This window comes from Pelodiscus sinensis, chromosome 3 (genome assembly GCF_049634645.1).
Source record: "Pelodiscus sinensis isolate JC-2024 chromosome 3, ASM4963464v1, whole genome shotgun sequence".
Lineage (NCBI taxonomy): Eukaryota > Metazoa > Chordata > Testudines > Trionychidae > Pelodiscus > Pelodiscus sinensis.
In genome coordinates this window covers 5,724,153-5,737,698 of record NC_134713.1, presented here as the reverse complement: position 1 = coordinate 5,737,698, position 13,546 = coordinate 5,724,153, and the positions used below count along the sequence as shown (strand labels likewise).

The 13,546-nt window shown below is 55.2% G+C and overlaps 1 protein-coding gene across 1 annotated transcript in view; it reads left to right on the top strand.

The window, feature by feature from the left end:
* The window catches only part of LOC102462815 (uncharacterized), a 70,290-nt gene extending 66,480 nt beyond the window's left edge, over positions 1–3,810 (top strand). The window contains exon 6 of the mRNA XM_075923288.1: positions 1,112–3,810. Within this exon, the coding sequence (XP_075779403.1) occupies positions 1,112–1,153 (42 nt within the window). The 3' untranslated portion in view covers positions 1,154–3,810. The remainder of the gene's footprint in view (positions 1–1,111) is intronic.
* Positions 3,811–13,546: the final 9,736 nt, after the last annotated feature.

Below are 13,546 nucleotides of genomic sequence, written 5' to 3'. Positions count from 1 at the left end.
CTACCAAGTCGGTAGCTAGCGCTCACTTTGCGAGACCCACTGGGGGTGTGCGTAGGACCTCCCTGACAGAATCCTGCCCCTCGGCCCAGCCCAGCCCCTCTGCTAGGAAATGACATGTGGTAGGCAATGTTCCTTCTAATTGTTTCCATCCACGTGCAGAATACATTTTGTTGTGTGCACTGAGGCATGTGTGGATGTGCACCACCAGTAGGAACACATGCTGTGGTTGGTCTGCTAATCAGCTGGGCGGCATTTGAATCTCTCCTGGGTGGCCACCCAAGCGCACAGCTTACAGGGAACACTGGTGGTAGGAGAAGAGGGGAATCCAGGAAATCCCCTTCAGTTAAAGATGGCAGAAAGTCACTGAAGTCACTGAGGCATATTGGGAGCTGATGTGAGCAGGTGAGGCTGCATGGACCCCAGCTCTGACTTTGTGCTCAGAAGTCCCCTGGGGGGGTTCACATCTTTACCAAGATGTGGTGAGGGGGAAATGGGTTCTTCTCTCTCTTTACCAAGCCGAGACAGGCCTGTGAGCCACAAGCAGCTCTGGCTGCGACCCATTCGTGTGCTGGCACGTCCCGTCGGCATCACCCCTGCAAACGCGCCGCCACAAGCACAACCAGGACTCCCCAGCCTGTGCTAGGCAGGGGCCTAGCTACTCCCGCTCGTTCATTCTAGCCTTAGAATCTATGACTCTACCCCCCAAAACTCTGGCCTGGTCCAAGCTGGTGTCCCGCCTTCCATCATCCCCCGTCGGCAGATGGAGAACCGGAGGCAGAGAAGTGCTGACCTGTACAGGAAGTCAGCAACACAGCATGGTGCCCCCTTGCCTGGGCCTGTCCACAAACCTGCGTGACTGAGCGTAAAGCTTCTTCCTGCAGCAGGCAAGAGGATCAAGGCTCAGCCTTCTCTTGTCACGGGGCGAGGGAGCTGGGTTCCGTGGGGAGGCAAAGGATGAGCTGCCCTAGTATTGTCCTAGACACGTCTGGAGCAGACTCCCGGATCTGGCCACTGCCAAACCCTGGAGGAGGTTGGATCTGGAGCCTCTTTGGATCCATCTCTAATTATTGCTCATGGTAACGGGCTTCTGCTTCCCTCTGTCACCCCACAGGATGGTGAGGGGCTGACCCTCACAGCCCAGCCAGAAGAATGAGGAGCCTCGGCTTCAAGGGGAGGATACGTCGAGTACAGAGAGAACTCCAACCCGGACTGGCCCGGAGACAGACTGTTCTCAGACTGTTTTCAGACTGTTCATGGAGGAGCCGTGCCTGCCACTAACGCTCCCCCAGCTCCTGCCCCGTCCCTGTGCATGGCACTACCTGGACACACCTTCCGGATCATAGTTAGCAACGTTCCGCTGCCACTGCCAGCACCGTGTTGGCAGCCCCATGGAAGAGCATGTCTTACCCATAGCAGCTGTTGAAAAAGCTGATACCGATCATGTTGGAGCCCGGAGCGCCACGTAAGAGCTACCGGGAGGCTCAGGGAGTGACAGATTTCCACCAGCATCCTCCTGAGCCCTACGCACGGGGACCTGATGTCTGTCCTTTTGGAGTCTGTAGTTAGAGCAACTGCCAGAACCCGCCTGTGTCGACAGGGTTTGAAAGCCAGCGTTGTACAGCAGCGTGGGTCAGGCGCTGAGCAGTCAGCTGGGAGAAGGTCTTGGCTATTAACTGAATGCCCCTGAGGTAACATCCCCTGCCTGGATGCAACAAGGTTTCAGAAATGAAGAGCATGTCTTGGAAGTCTCCTGGGGAAAGCGGAGGGAAGGGGAGGGTGTTTTCAGTACATCATGCAGGCCTCAGCAAATCAGTCTATGTCGACACATCCCACTGGGCTGCTAAGAGGTGGCTTTTGGAAACTTGTGTCTAATTGTGTAGGAGCCCAGATATTTATCAGACCAAATCATAACGTGTCAGATTGCTCTCTCTCCCGTGTGGAGTCTGGGAATTATAGCCCTGCTGCGGGCTGAACTTTAGGGCCTTTTGACAGTAATTTGTAGCCTTATCTCAATTTCACCCAAATCTGCCCTCTGATACTGTATAAATCCACTGGCTGCAGGAGCATTGCTGCTGATTGACACTAGCCCAAGTGGGCCCAATGCTCTCCATGGGCTAAGATCTACTTTCAGCATGTCCCATCAGGACCATCCGTATGACCTCAGGAACTTTGTCAGAGTGGCAATGGAGCATTGTTCAGAGCTGCATCTGATTGTGTTTGGTGCAAAGGGAAGGGCCTTTCCTTCTCCCTTATCAACCCCATTATTCACAGTTAAGACAAACAAAAGTTTGAGCCAAGCCTACAGGAAAACACTGAGCAGGAAATGGCTGGGTTGTGCCAGGGAATTCTCCTCCCGCCCACCTCACCCCCCACCCTCCACCCCCATTAGCTGTCCTGAGGGTAATCTCAAATAGGTGAGTGTGTTCCTATTGCAGGAGGTACAAGAGCTGGCACATAACATTGCTCAGGGACTCTTACCAAAGAGCTCTCTCAGGCAGCTCCCAAACCAAAACTTCCACCTTTGGGCTCTGCCTGGGGCTATGAAAACCAGCAGGGTCAGCAGCCGTTCGCCTTGGGAAAGGTGTGTACAGTTTTCACTTTGTACTAAAGTTCCGGTTGTAAGTAGTTTTTAAATGGCCACTCCGTGACGAATAAATGGCTCCTAGATTGTGATGCTTCCGTGCTCTTGCTGTGCTGTGGTATCTGAGCCTGGGACAGAATCTGAGCAGTAGGCGATGGGGAAGCAAGAGGGCGGAATGGTGTTATTTGCTGTTTGTGCGGCGGTGTTGTGTTCGGGCCCCATGGTGCCAGATGGCGCTTGCGGTGTGTGGCAGTTTTGTGCATCTAGTAAACTCTAAAACTGGGAATTAAATACCTGAGGCTGGGGTATAGGTGCCTCAGTACCTTTGTGGAGCTGTAGGAGGGGACAGGAACTAGCTAACGGCCGTTGGAAGGGGCAGAAGAGAACAGGGCTAACTCTCCTAGCACCCCTCCACTGGGGCATCCTGTATTTAGCTCTGTGCCTAGCTGAATTTGCCCCACACTTTGGTTCAGCTGCCTGCTGTGGCAGTAATTTCCACGGGTTACTGTAGTCTTTGCATGAACTCAGTCTGCCTCCCTCAGATGCAATTAGGCTGTAAGATCTGCTGTGTCCGGACAGCGTTTTCCTAGACGCATGTGCAGCTACGTCTGCAGGGCAAAAGCTCAACAGGCGTCTTTGCTCGGGCCTCTGAGCAAGGCCACGGCTGCCTCATTCTTGGGGTCCTGAGACCTGTCTCCCACTGCTGCTGCAGAGCGCTGTGGGATCCAGACATTGGGCCACGTCCTGGGTAGGCCCCCTCCCCAGTAGGCGTGTGCTCAGAGGCTGCCTCTGGGAGCGGCTCCCTTTCAAAACTGCGGGGGAGAAGAGGAGGTGACGCTGTCCACTTCTAACGTTTATCCACTTGGGAGGTGGGAGACTCAGGCTCAGTTCCCGCCTCAGAAGAAGTGGAACAAGGTGGGTGAACCCTGTTCAAATAGGGTTGCCAGATGGTTGAAACAAAAATACTGAACCCCCACCCCCACCCCACATAAAAAAACACCGGGAAAAAATTCTGTTGAAGAAAAAAAAAGTGGGGGGAAACCAAAGTTGTTGAGCCAAAAAAAAAAAAAAATTTAAAATAAAACAGCATATCCCCTTTAAGAGTGAGTGCAGGGATAGGAACAGGGGAGCAGTTGAGCACTAAGACCCAGGGGAGTCATTGCTTCCCCTTGGTCTTTTTGCTGGTAGCCATTTTGTGCCGGCAGCTTTGCGGAACCAGGTAAGCATGGGGCCGGGGGTGCTGGGAGGTGGGGGGGCCTTGGGGAGGGAGGCCGGGCACTGAGTGTTTCAGGGTTACCAGGTGCCCGGCATTTTCACCTCCTGCCCGGGGAAAAAAATCAGAAAATACCAGAGATCTTAGGTATCCTGTATTTTCTGAATTTTTTTACCGGACAGGAGGCAAAAATACCAGACTGTCTGGGTGAATACCGGACACCTAGCAACCCTATATTGAAACCCTCCCAGGTAGGGTGCTCCAAACGCTGAGCCATGGATGGGCATGTCTCTCCGGCTGATGCTGTTCCTCTGTATACACATCACTAAAGAGGCAGGAGGCCGGAGAGAGCAAAAGTGAGAGAGACTCTATAAGCCACTGGTGGGAGCAGCCATCTGGATGGGGGGAGACTCGAGGTGTCCAGTCCCCTTAACTTCAATTGACTTTGGAACAGGCCCTACCTGTATTACTGGCGTCTTGTTCCATGCCCGGTTGTGTCTAGAGTTCATATATATTGAGCCTAGGGGACTGGCTTACTTAAGGGGATGCAGAGTCATTCCTTGCTAGGTGATTCAAATCCAGCCAGTGCTGGTGGTCACTTGATGTTTTGCTGATTTGGTCTCTCTTCAGTCTCTAGTGGAGTGGGTGGTCAGCCACTGGTGCTCCGTGGTCCCTTGGGATTCGCTGCTGCATGAAATGTGAGCCCTTTGGAGTGGGAGCAAAAGGAGAGTAGAGCTGGAAAGGGAGGTCAACAGTGAGGTGGCAACATTTGCAGATGATACCAAACTGCTCAAGATTGTTAAGTCCTAAGCCGACTGCGAAAAGCTTCAAAGGGCTCTCGCAAAACTAGGTGACAGGGCAACTAAATGGCAGATGAACATTAATGTTGATAAATGCAAAGTAATGCACATTGGAAACATAATCCCAACTGTTCGTCTAGAATGATTGATGGGGACTAATTTGGCTGTTACCACTCAAGAGAGATCTTGGAGTTGTCGTGGGTGGTTTTCTGAAAATATCCACTCACCGCGCAGGGGCCATCAAAAAAGCAAATAGAATGTTAGGAATCATTAAAAAAAAGGGGTAGCGAATAAGACAGAATATCTTACCACCTCTATATAAAACCATGGTACGCCCACATCTTGAATGCTGTGTACAGATGTGGTTGCCTCATCTAAAAAAAGATATAAAAAGGGCAACAAAAATGATGAGGGGTTTGGAACGGATCCCATATGAAGAGAGATTAATAAGACTGAGACTGTTTAGCATGGAAAAGGGATAACTAAGGTGGGATATGACAGAGGTCTATAAAATCATGACTGATATGGAGAAAGTTATAAGGAAAAGTTATTTACTTATTCCTATAACACAAGAACTAGGGGTCACCAAATGAAATCAATAGGTGGCAGGTTTAAAGGCAGTATTTCTTCACACAACTCCCAGTCAACCTGTGGAACTCCTTGCCAGAGGATGTTGCGAAGGCTAGGACTTTAATAGGATCTAGGGAACAAGAACAAGTCCTGGTGGACACTCTTTGCACCGCACGCTACCCAGCAGGAACAGCAAGCCAAGAAAGCAAGCAGAAGTCTCACGCTTAGCCATGAACTGACATGAGGAGAGGGTTGAATTTTGGGAGAGAGACATTGTGAAAGGTCCCCTCAGATCTGCAGGCCGTGAGGTGGTGGCCGTGGGATGAGCAGTTTTCACTAGCTCGCCTCCCAGTTGCGCACTCCTCTCCCCCTACCCTTCTCCCACACTTGTCCATCAATGAAAACATTGTTTGTGACCTAATTATTTCCCCCTTGCTGAACTCTGGCTACTATCTCTGTTGTAGTAAACTAACAAAGAGGGGCTATGTTAACGCAGTGAGGGTGCTGCCTAAACTAGAAACAAAGCGGGGGCATTCAGAGTTAAGGCCCCAAACAGCCTCATATCACAAGTCTTGTTGGCTGGACAGCCGTTGCCTGGCCCAATAGAAACCATATGATAGGCGGGTAGTGCCACAATGGGACAGAGAGAAAGAGAGAGAGACACCCGGAGAAGAGCCCTTAATCTGGTGCTTTTTATTTGTGTTTCAGTATGATCCCAGAGGTTACATTCCTTTCGTGGGGTGGCTAAGTTTCATCATAATTTCATTATAATCTGCAGGAGTCCTGCAGAAAGAGATCCAGGGGTCATAGTGGACCACAAGCTAAATATGAATCAACTGTGGGACACTGTTGCAAAGAAAGCCAACCTGATTCTGAGAGGCATTAACAGGAGTGTGGTGAGCCAGACATGAGGGGTGCGTCTAGACTGGCAAGATTTTGCTGCTTTTGCGCAAAATCTTGCTGCCTGTCTACGCTGGCCGCGAGTGTTTGTGTAAGAACACTGACTTTGTACAAAATCAGTGGTTCTTGCACAAATACTTTGACGCTCCCGCTCAGGGATAAGCCCTCTTGCGCAAGTATTCTTGTACAAGAGGGCCAGTGTAGACAGCCAAATTAATTTCTTGAGCAAGAAAGCCTGATGGCTAAGATGGCCATCTGAGCTTTCTTGCACAAGAGAGCATCTACACTAGCACGGATGCTTTTGCACAAAAGCACATCTTTTGTACAAAGGCACATGCCAGTATAGACGCTCTCTTGTGCAAATACTTTTAACGGAAAAACTTTTCCGTTAAAAGTATTTGCGCAAAATCATGCCAGTCTAGACACAGCCGAGAAGTTGTTCTTCCGCTCTACTCTGCGCTGATCAGGCCTCAGTTGGAGTATTGTGTCCAGTTCTGGACACCACATTTCAGGAAACGTGGAGAAACTGGAGAGGGCCTAGAGAAGAGCGACAAGAATGATTAAAGGTCTAGAGAACATGAGCTATGAGGGAAGACAATGAATTGGGTTTGTTGAGACTGGAAAAGAGAAATCCGAGAGGGGACATGAGAGCAGGTTTCAAGTACCTAAAAAAGTGTTATAAGGAGGAGGAAGAAAAATTGTTCTCCTTGGCCTCTGGGGATAGGACAAGAAGCAATGGGCTTAAACTGCAGCAAGGGAGGTTTAGGCTGGACATTAGGAAAAACTTTCTGACTATCAGGGTGGTTAAACACTGGAATAAATTGCCTAGGGAGGTTGTGGAATCTCCAGCATTGCAGATAGTTAAGAGCGGTTAGATAAACGTCCATCGGGTTCATTTAGATCAGTGATTCCCAGCTGTCGCTCCCTGGACCAGTGCTGGGCCATGAACTACTGACTGCCAGGCCATGGCAGCACCGGGGGCCAGGGTTGGGGTACACTGCCCAGTGCCTCCCCTCCTACCATGGCTGTTAGGAGAGGCATATCCTGCCCCACCTCTCAGCCAGCCAGCACCGGGCGGGGCGGGGTCTCCTCCCAGATGTGGAAGAGCAGTTCGCTGTGCGGTGGGAGAGCTACATGGAATCCAGCACGGCAGCCTTAGAGCAGCCACGACCCAGGCAGCAGTGCTCAGCTGGCAGCTGGGGGGCAGGCCAGGCACTGGAGGCTCCGGGGGCAGAGCTAGTGCTGGGGGGCTTTGGGGGTGGGGGCTCTAAGAGGTGGGAGGCTGGCACTGATGGGCTCTGGGGGTGAAGTTAATACTGAGCGGGCTCTGGGGGCAGAGTTAGTACTGGGGAGCTCTAAGGGGTGGGGGGCTCTAAGAGGTGGGGGGCTGACACTGGGGGCACTGGAGCATCCAGGGTGGTGAGCTAACACTGGGGGACTCTGAGGACAGAGCTAATATTGGGGGCTGGCACTGGGGTAGTTTGGGGGGGGTTGGATGCAGTGGAGCTTTGGGAATAGGAGGCTGGCATTGGGGGGTCTGGTGTTGAGGGCTCTAAGGGGCGGGGGCTGGCACTGGGGGGCTGGGTGCAGGGACTTTGGGGTCAGTGACTCATGCTGGGGAGTAGTGGCGGGGTGGGGGGCTCGAGGAGTTAGGGCCGGCACTGGGAGGGTCTGGAGGTGGGGTTTGGTGCAGGGGGGCAGTGGAGGGGTCCCTGGGGGCTGGTCTCACTGCCAGCTGATGAGTTCAGGACCAATCTAAGCCCTTTCTCCTTCCTCAAAGTGCTCCCCTGTGTGCAGGGGGTGGGGCTGGTACTGGGGGTTCGGGATGGGGCGGGGCTGGCTGTCATGGGGCAGGAGTCTCCTGCCAGCGTTACCCACACCCTCCCTTCACCGACCCCTCTGACGGGGCAGGACAGGGCTGGCATGGGGAGGGGGTCGCTCTGGGCATAGGTGTGTAAGGCCCTGTACAAAGAAGCTGTTCTGTAGGGCAGAGCTAAGAAAAGTGCCCCCCCCCCCCCCGATCATTGCACGGGATGCAGGCTGCGGTTGGCTTCCCGGCTTCCCCCTGGGGAGCGCTTTAGGAGCCTGGTCGCCCGAGCCCCTAGGCGGGGCAGAAGTCCACCCGGCGTGGCCCTTTCTGCCCTTGGATGCACCGAATCCTTCCTCTGCCCGCCCTCAAGGGTTTGACCCCACGGGAGCCAAGCCGGGTGGGGAACGGGGGCCTGCAGAGGAGAGGAAGGGGCTCGCACTCAGCCGTGGGCGACAGGCTGACACCAGGGCACCTCCTCGCCCGAGCCCTGCTCTAGCCAGGCCCGGGCACGTCCCCCTTGCCCCTCCCTGGCAGGTCGACAGGCGAGCAAGGCGCCTGCGGGGTTCTGAGCAGGGCTAGGGCGGGCGAGGTGGGGGAGGGTGTTTGGAAGTGGCTCCAAGGGTGGCTGGTGCCAAGCGGCTGGGAGCCGGGCCAGCTGAGGGAGGTTGGCATGGAAGTTCAAGGGCGGAGCGAGTGTGTGGTGCTCAGCCCTGGCTGTGCCCTGCAGCCTCTGCCAGCCCAGCCCTGGGCTCCCCCAGCCCTGCCACTGCCCCTCATTCCTGCCCCGCAGCCCCTGCCAGCCCAGCCCTGCATAACGGGAACCCACCAAGAAGTCAGTGGGTTCACAGCAGCGGAAAGACTTAGCACAGTTGCTAGAGAGCACAGATGCCCCCCTAGGTCATTAAGGGCAGTTTCCAGGCTCTGCCCGCTTTGGCGGGAGGGGGAAGGCGTGTGGCAGCTGGAATGCCCCACTGCTGCCAGCAGGGGCTACCCCCCCCCCAAGCCTGCATTCCTCCACGGGAGTGTTTGCAAGCTCCACACAACTGCAGCATGAGGATGTGAAACTAGGAGAGGAGACTCAGGCCTGCAGAGGCACAAAACAAACCACAGGCCCCGAGCCATGGGACCCGACAGGCCCAACACACCGAGCGCTGGGGCCGAAAGCCGGGCAGCGATGCTGGGCTGTTTTGGGGGTGCCCAGAAAGGAGTGCTCCAGCTACTGCAAAGCACCCACCCCAGCCCTGTTCCTTGGGATCTGTGGGCCCTCTGCAAAGCCAGCTGCGCACTGTGGGGGGGTCTGCAAAGGGCCGACTCCCCCCCCTAAAAAAATGGGGGGGGGAAATTCTGTGGAGGGTGAAAAAAAGGGGGAGACCAAAGTTGTTGAGCAAAAAAAAAAGACGACCCTGAGAGTTAAGCAATAAATAAATAAATCAGCATGAAACCAGCATGGCCCCTTTAAGTGTGGGCAGAGTCAAAATAAGGATAGGGAGCGGTTGAGCACTAAGACCCAGGGAAGGCATTGCTTCCCCTTGCTTGGGGCCTTTAGGCTTTTTGCCGGTGGCCATCTTGTTTTCTTGGTCAAGCCAGAAAGCAGCTTCCCAGAGGAACCAGATAAGCATGGGGTCTGGGGGGGTCCGGGGCTGGGCCCAGTTGCTGAGTGTGTCGTAGGGTTCCCAGATGTCCGGTATTTTCGCCTCCTGGCAGGGAAAACCCCCCCGAAAGTACTGGACATTTTAGGTGTCTGATATTTTCTGAAGCTTTTTACTGGACAGGAGGTGAAAATACTGGACACCTGGCAACCCTACTTTACAGACAGAAATGGCACAAATCTTTGGGAGTCCTGGGGACCTTCAGCTAGAAGAGGCTCGGTGGAATGTAGGGAAGCTGACGCCCAGGGCTGGGCTGGCGGGGGCTGTGGGGCAGAGTGCGGGGCACTGGCAGAGCTGAGGGGAGGCCAAGACTGGATTCTTGCCCAAAAGAAAACCAGTTGCTGTCATGAGCTGTGGTGAGAGCCACAGAGCTGCCACGAACAGCCAGCTTCAACTCTGGCAGACGCCCGTCACGTGGCAACTGCCGGAGCTGAAATCGGCAGTTTGTGGTGGCTCTGGGAGCCGGGGCTTTTGGTGGACTGGTAACGTTTTTATTTGCATGTTTGCATATTCATTGTTTGCGTAATGAATATGTAAATATTCAAATAAAATATTACCTATCTGCCAAAAGTTTGTGAATAGGTTTTCCAGTCCGTGGTTAAAAAAAGGTTGGGAACCACTGATTTAGACGGTGCTTGGTCCTGCTACGAGGGCAGGGGACTGGACTCGATGACCTCTCGAGGTCCCTTCCAGTTCTAGTGTTCTATGATTTTTAGTCATATTGACTGGCTTTTCAGCAGCCATTAGAGGCCCCCCAATATCAGGGCCCCATTGTGCTAGGCGCAGTACAAATGCTGGTTAAGAGACAATCCTTAGCCTAAACTTACAATCTAAGTCAACATGACAGACAAAGGAAGTGTTGTGCCCATTTCACAGGCTGGGAACTGAGGCACAGGGACATTAAGTGGCTTGCCCAAGGTCGTGCAGCGAGTCGGTGGCAGAGCTCCTGGGTCCCTGTCCAGTGCATTGTCCATACAACCATCTTTTCTTCCTCCCTAATGCTGAGCTCAAACCATCCACGCTGCGAGTCTATCGTGTTCCCAGTTGAGCCCAGCCGTGTGTCATGAGCCCGGCGTCACTCCAGTTCCATGAGGAGACCATCTGGGCTGTCACGTCGTCTCTGCACAGGCTGCGGCGAGACTGAGCCTGCTGGTCTGAACTCCACATCCAAAGCATGGGTGCCCTGGCTGGGGGAGTAGTATGTGGAGGGGGGGCAATGTCTGAGTCTGCTTTCTGTGTACCGCCCCTCACGCTAGCAGAGCTCCGATCCTCCCTTGCATTGCACCTGGTCCTTGCTTTTTACCCCCTGCACACAGTGGAATTGCTCCCAGACAGGGCCGGCCCAAGGGGTTCTGGTGCCCTAAGCAAACAATGACTTTGGCACCCCCCATTCACTGGTTTGGGCGAAGCAGCGGGGGAGCTGGCACTGAAACCTCTGCCCGGCAGGGGTGAAAGAGGCGCTGCACGCTGCCTTCTCCCTGTCTCCCGCCCGCTGGGACAACGGCGTTCGCCCGTCCCTCCCACCGGCCGGGTTTGGGGCACCCCTCGAAGCCTGGCGCTCTCGGCGACTGCCTGGTTTGCCTCTATGGCCGGCCCTGCTCCCCGATCAGGATGGGGTGGCCCCCCGTCGGCTGATGGGGCTGTGGCATCCCAAGGCAGATGCAGATGTTCCCCACAGCTGGGTGGCTCCCAGAGGTGGGAGCTCGGTTCAGAGCACCGAGGGAGCCTGCCTGAGGCTCGTTGCTATGGTCACAGAGGCCAGTGCCCTGCAGACCCCTATGGGGAGAGTGGCTTTGGGGGGCAGCCTGAGGGGACGTCTGCTCTAGCCCAGAGCAAGGCGCCAGTTACGGGGGGTGTTTTAGCTCAGAGCTGCCAAGACTATTGGCTGAGCAGAGCGGGGCTGCCTGTGGGGGACACTGCCGGGGCCATCAGAGAGCAGCTGAGAACCCAGGCACCGGAGGGCCGGCTTTCTGAGGAAAGGAAGGGCCAGGTGCTAGTGAGGTATTTCAGGCTGGAAGCAATCGGGACCCTCAGAACTAGGGGTGTGAACGGTTAACCAGTTAACCGGTAATCAGCATCCTTACTGAGTGACGCTCACCAGTTCGGTTAACCAGTGGACTGGGGCAGCCCCTCACCCCCCATGCGGGGCCCACGGCCCATCCTGGACAGAACAGCCCCACCTGCAGCAGGCCCAGCCTGATTAACTGGGATTTTGCAGCCCTGCTGAGAACCCCTGGAGCGCTTGGGGTCGTGGTTTGGGGGGACTCGGAGGGTGCAGGAAGACTGGTGGAACAAGAGGATCAGATCTAATCATGGGCAGGTCTCGCGTGGCTCCCCCTCCTCCAAAAACACAAGCCCTGACGAAGAATCCGCATTCGCTATTCGCAGTATAGGGCTTATGACACACTGGGGCTGTTCCCATTCCACCCCGTAGAAGGCAGTGATGCGATACGTTCACACTGCGCAGCCTTATGTGCTGTAGGAAACAGAGCCCCGTCTGCCCTCTGCAAAGGAAGGTGGGTTTGAGTCAGGGAGAGATTTACAGACGGGCTCCAGCGTGGGGCGGCTGGAAAGGGTGTGTGGGGATGGGAGGGGAGGGGAGGGGCCGTGGCTCGATTTTAGCCTGAAGTACAGTGACTGCTGCTGCGCTGACAAACCCGTTAGACCGGCCGATGTTGGATTCCCTCCTGGGCCGCTGCTCTGCCAGCTGGGAGCTGAAGTGTTGGATCCCGCTGTGTGGGGAGTCCTGGAATCCACTCCAGGGCCATCTGCGAGGCCGCCGGAGAGGGAGATATGGATATATCGGGAGAGCGAGGGCTATATATATAAGCAGAGGAGGTCACGGCTGGGTTAGCCCTAATCCAGCCTGCCTGAAGCTGGGAGGGAGGCAAATTAATTTGGGAGATCCACGAGGGGGCCCCAATAGCAGGGGGCAGGCTGGAGGGACCCTGTGGGGAGGCAGCGGAGCTGGGAGAGGCGGCTAGAGGCTGCCCCATTGGGAAGGGATGAGAGGTGCTGAGGCACCGTGGGAGTGCAGGTCCCCGTTCTGGGGACAGGCAGGGCTTGGCGATGTTTGGAGCAGAGCCGGGGGCAGCGGGTAGGAGAAAGGGAAGTCAGATCTCTGGGGGCCAGCGCTCCATGGTTATCGGCTCATCTTCAGCCTTGGCTGCTGTCACATGGGAATTCCCAGCAAAGATCCGGTGCCCTTCCTGTTCCCAGAGGAGGGGTTTGCCGGCTGGCCTGGCTCGGCCTTGTTTACACTGCGGTGCGGATAAACAGTCCAGCAAGGAGTTGGTGGCACTGGCTGGGCAGAGAGGGTGCAGGGCAGGTTTGTCCGCGATGCTTGCCATGGGCCAGGGCTGCAGGTGGGTTGGCAGAAAAACTGAACCAGCACCGCTCCTGCCAGGGCGTGGAGAGTCTCTGGCTCCAAGAAGGGAAGGCAAGCCCTGCTCCCCGGGAGTGTGTTCAGCCGTGCCACAGACTCCCTGGGTGACCTTGGGCAAGACACTTAGCCCTGCACTCCGAGAGTGTGTTCAGCTGTGCCACAGACTTCCTGGGTGACCTGGGCAAGACACTTAGCCCTGCACTCCGAGAGTGTGTTCAGCTGTGCCACAGGCTCTGGGTGACCTTGGGCAAGACACTTAGCCCTGCTCCCCGGTAGTGTGTTCAGCCGTGCCACAGGCTCCTTGGGCAAGACACGGCTTCGCTCTGTGCCTCAGTGTGCTCCCTTGTAAAAGAGGGATTACAAGGAAGGCTTTAATTCACTGATGGCATCTACAGCTTGTGTTGGCTGCCACGATTCTGGCCAGGACGAAAGCCGACCCAGGCACGCAGGGTTTAAGCCATTTGGTCACGGTGCCGTGCCACTGTTGTTGGTTATGCCCCGCAAGCCCAGTGCTGCACCGTGCTAGGCGCTGTACAAACATGCTGTGGGCCTGCCTGATTTCACCAGTCAGGCTAGAGAGGAGAACGATTGTCCCCACTTTACGGAGGAGCACCTGAGCCAGAGAGGGCAGGATTCAC